The sequence below is a fragment of the Pelodiscus sinensis genome, chromosome 24 (genome assembly GCF_052426305.1).
Source record: "Pelodiscus sinensis isolate ZL-2025 chromosome 24, ASM5242630v1, whole genome shotgun sequence".
Taxonomy (NCBI): Eukaryota; Metazoa; Chordata; order Testudines; family Trionychidae; genus Pelodiscus; species Pelodiscus sinensis.
Window position 1 is genome coordinate 4,559,330 of NC_143075.1, and position 11,610 is coordinate 4,570,939.

The 11,610-nt window shown below is 40.7% G+C and overlaps 1 protein-coding gene across 1 annotated transcript in view; it reads left to right on the forward strand.

Annotated features, from left to right (window-relative positions):
• Positions 1 to 11,610, forward strand: part of WRAP73 (WD repeat containing, antisense to TP73) — a 35,320-nt gene that overhangs the window by 16,744 nt on the left and 6,966 nt on the right. The window contains exons 4-6 of the mRNA XM_075906622.2: positions 6,462 to 6,534; positions 10,706 to 10,809; positions 11,488 to 11,574. Of these exons, the coding sequence (XP_075762737.2) occupies positions 6,462 to 6,534; positions 10,706 to 10,809; positions 11,488 to 11,574 (264 nt within the window). The remainder of the gene's footprint in view (positions 1 to 6,461; positions 6,535 to 10,705; positions 10,810 to 11,487; positions 11,575 to 11,610) is intronic.

An 11,610-nucleotide genomic window follows, 5' to 3' on the forward strand; every position in this document is an offset into this window, starting at 1 on the left:
AAAGTTGGGATGAAGTCTCTAACCAAGCACTGGAGACTGTTTATCACATTACCATCTAAATACTCTTTTATTCTCAGCTGTTTTTAGGCTATTTTAAAAATGCTGCTGCTTTTGGTTTGGTTTTCCACTGCAAAACAACAGCTGAAAACTTCCTGTACACCATTACCATTAGGATTTGAGGTTGACAATTCACTTAATCCAGTCATCTGCACTAAAGAGAGAACATCTGAGGATGGTCAGTAAAGAAATGCTTGCTGCCGATGAAATCAGTTTTTCTCTGCAGCAGAAATTCTCTTTCACAGAAAACTCATTTGTTAAACTTTGATTTGCTGTTTATCTTTTTTTCACATGCAGTGAGCTTTGTACTTCCCCCTTTGTCTCTAATAGCAATGAAACCATCTGTCTTGTGTTACATTATATAGAGGGTTAGGACAAGTATGTGGATCAATATGGCTGTTATCATTGGGACTATGAAGACATTCTTGTCCATGGGACTTAATTACACATTGACAATGAAATGTACACAGTATAACTATACTCTGCATTTCATCTGTTGTTTCTCAAAGTTTGAGAAGCACTTTGAAATCTATCTTCCTTAATCAACGGATGGGATATCAGAGCTGTAGAGAGTAAGAACAAAATCTTCCAACTTGGGTATCAAACTTCAGGCATTTTAAGTGGCTTTTTTTAGGTGCCGAATGTTACCCCCATGTTTGAAAATGTTGGTCTACCTCACTTGTTTAAATGATGTGATTCTCAGATCTCATGATTTCTCAACCCCTTGCTTATTGTAGGAGACCATAGCTGCTACTCAGTGACCTATCCGAGCAGGACAGGAGCTCCTATAGGTCATTATGGACACCTGTACTCCACAGGTGCATTAAGACCATTTTATTCATTATCATTGAAATAACATAGGGTATGTCTATACTTGCACCCTCTTTCGAGAGAGGGATGCAAATGAAGACATTCAAAATTGCAAATGAAGCTGGGATTTAAATATCCCGTGCTTCATTTGCATATTCACGTTATGGCGCTATTTTGAAATATCACTATTTCGAAATAAGTCGCTGTTAAGATGCAGTTATTTCGCGAGAAAACCTTTCTCTTGAAATAACCCTTATTTCTCATACAATGAGGTTTACCAGTTATTTCGAGAGAAGGGTTTTCTCTCAAAATAACCGCGTCGTAACAGCATCTGTTATTTCAAAATAGCGCCATAATGTGAATATGCAAATGAAGCACGGGATATTTAAATCCCAGCTTCATTTGCCATTTTGAATGTCTTCATTTGCATCCCTCTCTCAAAAGAGGGTACAAGTGTAGACATACCCAAGGCCATACCAATTAGATGTGTGGAAATATGTGCAGTAATATTAAAATATGCTCTTCAGTGTCCACATGACAAAATGGCATAGTAAAACAGAACTTTATAATGAAACTTGTCATAACTGGCTTCTCCCAGGACTCTTTGAATTGTGGGGAGGGGAGGATAAAGAATAATTGTATCTGATACAATGCAAGATATTTTTGGCATTGTGTTACGATCTTTATTGTGTAATTTCAGTCTTGAGCGGTGTAGATTTCTCTGCAGTAGTGAACAGTAAATGCCTTTTAGAAAATATTGACTGCAAAAGTAGTACCTTTTTTTCTGGCTACATATCCTTCATAGATGCTTTCAGATTTATCTTATTAAAATGTAGTCCCAATATGTTTGGTTTTAATCACTTTTTCTGTTTGTACCTGTACGGCTATATTTTTTTGAGCTTTGTATTCGTGTACATGTTTTTTTTAAAGTTTAGAAGCTACCAAACAGCACAAAAGTCAATGAAGTTCTTGGCCGGAATAATATATTTATAGACTTCATTTGCTTATTTATTCCATCCGGAGTGCTAGCTTGTGGTGTCCAAGCAAAGTTAGCTAGAGGTGCCTTCCATCCCTTCCTGTGCGGTAGGAGTGTGGTTCTGCTGCATGAGAAGGCGGGGAGCTGTTGGGCACTGACATGGGGTGCATTCTGTCCTGCAGTAGAGGGTAGAGCAGAGATGGGGCAGATGGCTCCTCAACAGCCTCGTTTCCCTCAGGGAGCGGAGACTGAAACACAGAAGTTAGTGCCTCTGCAACGTAGGGAGAGGCTTGCTTCCCCTCACCTTCTCTGTGGAGTTCACCTGTCTTGTGGGTTGACTCAAGCAGCAGGGATTTCCCTATACTGGGGGGTCAGGACAGTTCATGTGGGGGCAGGAGAGGAGAGCATCATGTGGGGGTTTGGGCACTGGCACCCTCAGTTCTGCCTATCTCTTCCTGTGGCGTGGTACTTCCCTGAGTCTTCTGTGGGCTGTAGTGCTTTTGTTTTGATCTCAGTTGTTGAATTTAATATAAGGATGTTAAAAAGCGGGTAACTGACCAATCATTTACTCAATACAATTTGTATTGAGTACACAGTGAGTTGAAAAGCTGTGGCTTTGCAGTTTAAAGGTAATAGGAGCCAGGCATGCAGAGCCACAGGGGGTAGGTCTGGGACCCCATGCTGTGGCTCTGCTTTCCAAATGTAAGAGCCTCTCATGCCCCCCAGTGCACCGGCTCCTGTCCCCCAACCCCGCTGCCTAAGCTTATTGGGTAGTTGCTTACATCCCTAGTTTAGTATGCAGCTGCGGGTTGGTGGTGGTTGCCTGTGACATAGAGGAGGTCAGATGAGATGATCTGGTGAGTTTCTTCTGGCCTTTAACTTTGACACTTCTATAGCCAGTATGGTCAGGATGCCAAGTCAGTATTGCAGCTATAAAGTTGCATTCTTAACTGTAACCCAGAACTACACTTTAAAGCTTTCGGCTGTTAAGCTTGTATTGACTGCGGAGTGTGTGTGTCTTTATGTGTGAGACAGAGAGATGTTGGGTTGCATTAAGGGAGTGAACAGAGGCAAGTTCAGTTAACTGCAATTAATAGGAGCAAGCAGCATGCCACTACTGCAGTTGCTACAGAAGAATGTGCGTAGGCATTGTGTTGGTATTTTTAAAGTAAACCTTGTATTCAGAGCAGCCTCATGGTGTATTTTTGTGTCTCGAAGTCAGCAGTTGTAGTGATATAAAACTTGATTATTGCAGGTCAGTTTACTACATTATGTACTCTTATTTACTTTATGTACTCTTAAAGTTAGCGCTAGGAACCCTTAAGTCTCAGTTCATACAAAGCTACATAGAAGAGTGAAAACAGCAAGTTAAGCTTATGTCCGACGCTCCCTTCCGCATCTTTTCTCTCTTTTTTGCTTGACGTGAAAGAGGCCTGGGGGCCTCATTTGGTTGTTTCTCCTTCCTACTGTCTAGATATCCTGATTCAACTTCTGAGCAGGATCTCTAAATCTCTTTATAAGCTTCCTTTGTTCTTTAGGTTGCTTCTTTATATGAAGCGTCTTGTGATGCTCAGTGTAGAGGCTGATATATTAGAAAAAGGTGCTAGTCCTTTTGTGTTGGGCCTCTCCTGCTGCTTCTCTGTGTGGGTGGCGTTTGGCAGGATTTTTTGAAGTGGAATTTAAGAATTTCAGTTAGCAGCATCAGAGGGCAGCTCCAGGTACCAGACGTGTTAGTGTTCACACCCAGGTGATCAAGTGCAGGATCTTACTTGGTGTCAAGAAAACTCATTCTACTGAAATAAGAGTCTAAAAAATTGCTGTGGAAACATAAAATATGCCACAGCTGAATCAGACTAGTGGGCCATTCAGCTAGGAATCCCATCTCCAGTGGTGTTAAGTACCAGATGCTTCGGAGGAAGTTGCAAGAATTGCTATACAGTAAGTGGACAACTATAAAGTAAACTAACCAGGGTAGAAGCTCTCCCTAACTCTGGAAGTGGTTGGTTTATGCCTCAAAATGAGATTCTGTCCTCTAGTTTCAGGATTCAGACTAATTATTGTAACTACTGATATTTCCATAAATATTCTAGATTTTATTTTTCCTCCTTTGCTTACTGGAAGGGTTAAAATCATTATGTACAGTGATGTGGTTAAACACTGTACTACGCCTACTTTGCTACTGTTCGTAAGATATTTGGTGGTGCATTGATAGTTTCAGGAAAGATTTCTTGGTGTCCCACTGTACTAAATCTGTCACTTTCTGGTAGTGACAATCCCCTTGGCTATCTATTATTTATTTTGAAGAGTTTATTTGTGGATTTAGTTGTGCAAAATAAAGTCATACTTCGGGATTACCTGCAGACACCAAATTTTGCATAAATGGTCCTGCCACTTTATTAGCTGAATGCACTACATTTTACACCAGAATATGCTGGGTGAAAGGTTTAGAAAATTTTTGTTTTTCACTGGAAAAAAGTCCTGAGTATGTTATGATTAGAGTTCATAAAAAATATTTGCTAACAAAATTAAAATAATTTAGTAACCTTTAGGAAAGGGGGGAAGCTGAAGCTTCTTCCTATGGATTCATACAGGGTCATTGCTGGCTGTTCCCCTTTGTCAGAGCAAGGGGAAAAAACAGTTTGTTGCATTTCTCACTCTGTGTGAGGAGTGTAGGGGGCAGAGAAGCTGTACACTTTGGTCTCCTAGACACGAACTGGAACTGGAAGGGGAAGAGGAAGCAGTCCTGGTATTAATACTGGGGAGGGGCTTCAGTCTGTGCTCCCCCCCCCCCCGCAAAGTCTCCTTTCTAGAGCCTCTCCTCACTTCTAATCCTGTCTCCTGCACCTCACTAGCCCCCTTCCCTGAGCCCCTCCTTAAGGACCCAAGCAACACCAGGTAAATATGCTAGTAACAAACTATTGAAAAGTTAGAAAAAATTCCTCTCCCCAAACATAAATTCAAAGGTTCACCTGACACATTGATGAAGACACATGCGTCTGGGGTTGCTGTCATTGCTACGGTAGAGTATTTGTTTTTAATTGAATAATTTGCAGATAGCAGTGCAGAGCTTTTAATACAGGCTGTGACCTTGATGTGCTGTGGAGAGCCCTGCTTTGCAGCTGACTGCTGCTTCTATAGTTCCTGAATTCTACAGATGCTTGAGTCTCCAAAAATACCCCAAACACTATGTACATGGTTTTTATGGATTCTTTTGAAAATAAAGTCCTTCCAATAACAAATCATTTTTCTGTTTGTGTGGTTGAGAGAGGGGAAACTAAAACAAAAATGGGTTGGCAAAAGTCTGTTTTTTTGTGTTTTTTTTTTTTTAACTGAAAAGTACAGTGAAAAGTCAGTATTCTCAAGTTGACATATTGTTTCACATTTTCATATCATTCACTAAGGATCTAAATAGAAGAATTTCTCACCTCTTGCAAGCCTATTCTTCCAGATTCCTGTGTGGGTTTAGAAATCACATAAATCTCTACAAAAATTATTTCCTATTACACATTGGTAATCGTTATGCTAGCTTTTACACAACTCTCAGCATTTAATAATTCTTTATATACATTTTAATAAAGTATCATTGGCCACATTAACTTTCTGCTTTTATTCATCTCATCAACAGTGTATTGCTATGTAATTTCACTACTAAATTGGAATAAATATAATTGACTGAAAAGTGTTTTGTGTTTGTGGGAACGTCACATTCCTACCAGTTAGAGCTCACAAACTTCCTTTAGCTAAACCTGAGCAATAAGGAAGTGAAAGAATAAAGCTAATCACTACAGTTTCACTCCTCTCGTGTGTAAATGTTGTAGCACACGTGTAGTCTTGCACATTGGTCCAGACCCTAGTCTAAGGGTTGATTTCAGTGGAAGCTAGGAAATACTTTTTTTTGGGGGGAGAGGAGCGGGGGGTGGAGAGGCAGAGGCAAGAGGGAATCTGGGCCATACTTTCAAAGCGTAGGGCTGGGGATCTAGTTTGTGGCAGCTCCCAAGTTCAGCTGCATTTTCAATAACTTGATCTTTTACTAAGCACTCTAAATAAAGCCCAGAGTTCTGTTGCTATACTTCTGGACCAAGGTGGGTACTATGTCTCCATTTAAAACAAAACTGAAAAGATAGTGGCATAATAGATTTGTCTGGAAGAGAGCTGGGTGTGCTGCTTTGAAATCTTCAGCCTTTCGACAAACAGTATCAATCTCCATGTGTCTTGGATAATTCTGTGTACTACAGTCCAACCCAACTTGACTTTTTTATAATGACCTCCATATAAACCGCACCTGAAAACAGTTTTACAGAACTAAATAAAACAGGACAGCTATAAGTCTAAGTTCTTGAAGCTGTTTTTAACTTGATCAGTTATTAAAGGCATTACAGAAATTGTTAGGAAAAGAAGTTTTGTAATAAAACATAAGTAGAGTATAATATAGAAACACTAATATTTAAATGGAACAGTTTTGTTAGGAAAAATCTTTGGTTCCAGTTTGTTTTAATGTGAGGCCCTCCAGTACAAAAAATACAATTATCTAGTTTAGTGTTTGAATTAGATTGTCTGTACACTTTTTTTTTAACTGCCAAGATAAACAAATACTTTCTTGTCTTTCTCTTTCCAACAGCTGCGGATAACTGTCTGGTCCTTGTGTACCAAATCTGTTTCTTATATTAAGTATCCCAAAGCTTGTCAGCACGGTGAGTGTATCAGACCTAGTATCGGAAGGACATTAACATGATGATAAAGGAAAATGGTATTTACATATAATCAAACATGTTTATGGTCAGGGTGCCTTCAAGTATCTTCCTGCTGATGCTTATTAGACTAGCCTGGAGGGACATGTGTATCTTAAGGTACATCTGCAGTTACAGTGACATGCAGATGCAAACCCAAATAGCATGAGTATAAAATAGCAGTGTAAAGAGGAAGGCACAACTTAGGCAAGTAGAATGACCTACATACATAGTGATCTTACTAGGTGTCAAGGCTCATTCCCCACTCTGGCACGATAAATGCAGAAGTGGGGGCCCGCAAAAGTACCCCAAAACCTTCTTTCCAGGCTTTGGTAAAAAAACTTCCCCCCAAAATCTTAACCTAGATTTTGGGGATAAAACTCCACTGCCACCACCCAAGTACTGATAAGAAAATTAGGGGGGAGATCACTTGGGAAATCTCACCCCTAAAGTACAAACCAGGACACAAAAATTAACCAATGCCAGGTTAAGAAAAGAAAAGAGAAAGAACTTTTATTATCACCACAGTATTCCTGTTAAAAGCATAATGACTAGTTGGCAAAGTTACAAAGTAATATACTCATGGAGGAAAAACCCCACCATGGGCGAGGAGCTTAGTTACAAAAGAAAGCAAAAAGCATTTTTAAATGCACAAACATCAGATCCCATTTCCCAACCCATAAAACAAAAAAACCTAATGGATTTATCTAAACTTTACCCTACTTACAGAAGAGTGAAGAGTCTGTTCTTGGAGGGAGACATTCTGTCTGTCCCCCTCAGTAGATGGAGAGAAACTCCCTAGAGACAAAGGAGGGAAACCCCAAAATTCCTTTGTCCTAGTTTGAAATTCCTACCTACCTTCCTATTGGCTGAATCTACCTGACTTAGGTAAGGTTAACCCCTTAGTTCCCAGGCTGCTGGCTAACCCTCATGATCATGACACTAGGAATGAGAAATATTTAGCTTATTCACCTGTCCAAACTCCAGTGAGAAAAGGAGATACTGAACAAAACTATTGCCAAGTCCGCTGGAAACCAGTAATACAGTATTTTCTGTAGCGAGCATAGCTAGAGAGACTGTATTGTGAGACAAACCCAGAACAAAATATGTGGTCTAAGTATCCCCTTTCAATTGCTCATCTCTATTACGCAACAGTATTCAGCCCTTGTATACATGTATGTAACAGAGTGACAGACTCTGGGATCCTGCACAGAGACTCCAGGCTCCTCTGAATCCTCTTAGTATCAGGTGCTTGAACCATGTAGGAAGTTTTGAGTATTTACAGCTGAGTCAGTAGCAGCTGCATTTTGTTAACTGAAGGGAGGATGGAAGAGAGGCTGACATGCCTCTTGCAGAAGCAAAGGCAACTAGAGTGGGTACTAGGAAATTATGTAGGGAAAATACTGGGTACAGCCAAGCTTGGTAAGGAAGATCTGAGCTTGAAATCTGTTGTGTTACTATGAAGACAGACCCCAGGAAAAGGGTGAGATTGAGCTATATGCAGGGTGTATTGTCAGAGAAAGAGGTGGAAGCTCCATCTGCTTACCATATAGGTTCTTGGTGACAAGGATTTTGTTGGCTTAAGCATTTCACTGAGACTCAACATGTGTCGCTACACAAATGAAGAATGTGATCACTCAGCATGGTTTAAGATTTCTTGGCATCTTTATATAGTACAGGCAGTCTGCGACTTATGTGGATCCGACTTATGTCGGATCCCTACATACGAACAGGGCTTTTCTCGCCACGAGGACGCAGGCAGCGGGACCGCCCAGACGTGTCGCAGTCCCGCCGCCCGCGTCCTCCGCGGCGAGAAAAGCTGCTCCGCGTCTCCCTAGTCTGCTGGGGGGGCGGGACCCAGCTAGTGCGCTCCCCCCCCCCCCCCCCCCCCCGCCCAGCAGACCAGGCTTTTCTTGCTGTGGAGGACGCGGGCAGTCTCACCGCCCCTGTCCTCCGCGGTGAGAAAAGCCGCTCCGCGTCTCCCTGGTCTGCTGGGGGGGGGGGGGGGGCACAGCTAGTGCACACCCCCCCCTCCCCCCCAGCAGGCCAGGCTTTTCTCGCTGTGGAGGACCCGGGCTTCCTGACCTGCTCTGCCTCGGGCTTCCTGTAGTCAGCCGCTGGTCAGTTTCAGCAGCAGCTGACTTGGGGACGCCGGGGGCAGAGCAGCTGGGGTGCTGCCGGGTTGATCCAGTAGCCCCGAGGAGCGGCGCTGCGGGACCAACCTGGCAGTGCCTCAGCTGCTTTGTCCCAGGTGTCCAGATTCAGCCGCTGTTGAAACTGATCAGCGGCTGATTTCAGGAAGCCTGGGGCAGAGCAGCTCTGCCCCGGGCTTCCTTGAATCAGCCACTGATCAGTTTCAACAGCGGCTGAATCTGGACGCCAGTTCCGACTTACATACAAATTCAACTTAAGAACAAACCTACAGTCCCTATCTTGTACGTAACCCGGGGACTGCCTGTACTCCAAAAACACTAGCTCTCACGGGAGGGGAGGGGAGTGCTTTTTATCCCCATTTTATAGACCAACTTTGAAAAGGGAGATGGTGTCAGATTAATTATGAGAACTCTGGTTTTTGGGTACTTGCCTGTGGTCAGATTATGCCATTCATAAAATATAATCCTTTCAGAAAGCAATTATTTGTTGTCTGTACAATAAGAGGGTTGTTGGATCTTTCATGTCCTTTCTGATCTCTTATATAACTAATTTCTCTATTTGAACAAAGTGAATTCTTTATTGGTCAACAAAGTGAAGCTATGAATAACTATGATCAGCCAGTATTTAGATTTGATTCTGGAAATTAGCAAAATTCTATAGTGCTTTTGAAATGACATCTTTGGGAATTACCTATCTAATGTGTAAAAACTGCCATGGTAATAAAAAGTATTATTCTTTGGTTGCATAGAAGGAAACAATTGTTAATCTTGTTAAGTCCTTTTTTCCCTTTTGCTTGCCTTTTAAACTGGCCTTTCTTCTAAGAAAATCTTTTGCTGTGATTTCACATACTTTCCTCTCTTGACCTCCTTTTCTATAGATTCCAAGGTCAGAAGGCGTTACTGTGATTGTTAGTCTTTATAAAGCAGAGCACCCACTATTTTTTCTCTCTGGGGTGCTGGAGCACCCATGGAGTTGGCACCTCTGGGCATACTTGCAGGATTATGTAACTCTATCCTAGGAAACAGGGACTATGAGATAGACTTAAGGTTGGAGGGAGCTAATCAGATAAAATGAGCTCCTAGTGTGATGCTGTGGCCAAAATAGCTAATGCATTAATAATTGAGCAGCTTCATTTTTTTGCCAGAGATTTATGTCTGGCTGATTAGACTTACAATTTACTCTTCGCATCCCATATACCCTTGATAAAATTGGTATAACATTAGCTTTCTTCCAGTCTTCTGGAACTTCCCTTGTGCTCTACTTACTAAAAATCAACATTAATGGTCCAATGAGTGCCTCAGCCATCTTTTTTAAAAATCATGGATGTAAGTCGTGGTTTAGTAGTTGTTTCTCATCCTCCAGAGATACTAGTGGAATGAAAAGAGTATTATCACCATATGATGAGCTTATACTTTTTTTTTCACCGAATACTGAACTAGTTATAACTGCATTCTATTGATGATACCACCATTTCCATTTAGTAATAGATAACACCACTGATCAGATTCTTTTTGTTCTTAATGTATTTAAAAAACCCCTTATTTTCCATAACTCTGTTGGCTGCTATAATTTGTCCCTGTGCCCCTTAGTTTCCCTTATCAACTTCTACAATAGTTAACCTTTGATTATATTCATGACCATCAACTTCCACTCTCTACCATCTGTGTGTGCTTCTGTGTATTTTAAAATAATGTAGTTAACTTGTAGTTAATATGTAGTATATTATCTTATAGCTGCCTTCACTTCCCCATAAATCAGATTAGCTCTTAAATAGCACACCACTTTTTCTTGACTGTATTGTGACTTTTTGGGCGTCTAATAGGTGTTACAAAATTATTCCCAATCATTCACATTTTTCTGATTTAAATTCTTATTCCCAGCTGATTTAGCTCATAATTGTTTTCAGATTTGGTACTTCAGTAGGGCCAGTTTTAATGGTGTGTATATGTGTAACTGTATTTTTTTGTAATCTCTCCGGTAGGAATAGCCTTCACAAAGGATGGTCGCTATATGGCATTAGCAGAGAGGCGTGACTGCAAAGATTTCATTAGCCTCTTTGTATGCAGTGATTGGCAACTACTGAGGGTAAGAAGTGTCCTTGCCTATTGCAGCAACTGCACAAATTTAAAGAGTTCTCTGTAGTGTAGAGTATAACTACATTATTAAACAATGGTAATACCTCACTTTAGACTTGGCAATACAGGGCATTTTGTCTGGCTCTTTCATTGGCCTGCAGGTGTATTAGAAACCAGACAAACGCTGCTCAGAAAACGATATACAGTAAGGATAAAGCATAGCATTTTTTACATTAAAATGTTCTGGCTTAATCTGAATAATCCTGTTGACAGTAAAATACATTCCAGAAGCACCATGGTCAGAACTAGCTTTTGCCAAAATGATGATCTGAACAGGTAGTTGCAACATAAAAGAATTTTTTTTTAAATTAAAAATGTACATTTTCAAAAGATCTTTCATTTTGTATAGTGTGTTAGGAGGAAATGAGGAAGCAGCAAATGTAGCATATTATAACAAAAGCAAAGGAAATGTTTCTATTTTATGCAGTCAGACATACAAAAGAATGTGCTAATTTAAGATTTTTTTAAAAAATGTGTAATGATAATGTGATACTAATTCAGGATTTTACTTTTTAAAGTCATGTGCAACCATGCATGTTAAGTGCAGTGTTTAAAACTGTTTCTTTTGTTTTTGTTTTGTTTTTTGTTTTTTGTTTTGTGTTTTGTTTTTGCCTCTGCACGTGGGAAGCATTTTGACACGGAAACTCAAGACCTAGCTGGGATTGAATGGGCTCCTAATGGCTGTGTGTTGGCAGTGTGGGATACCTGTCTGGAGGTATGAGAAAATGCAGATTATTTCTGAAGATCTGGA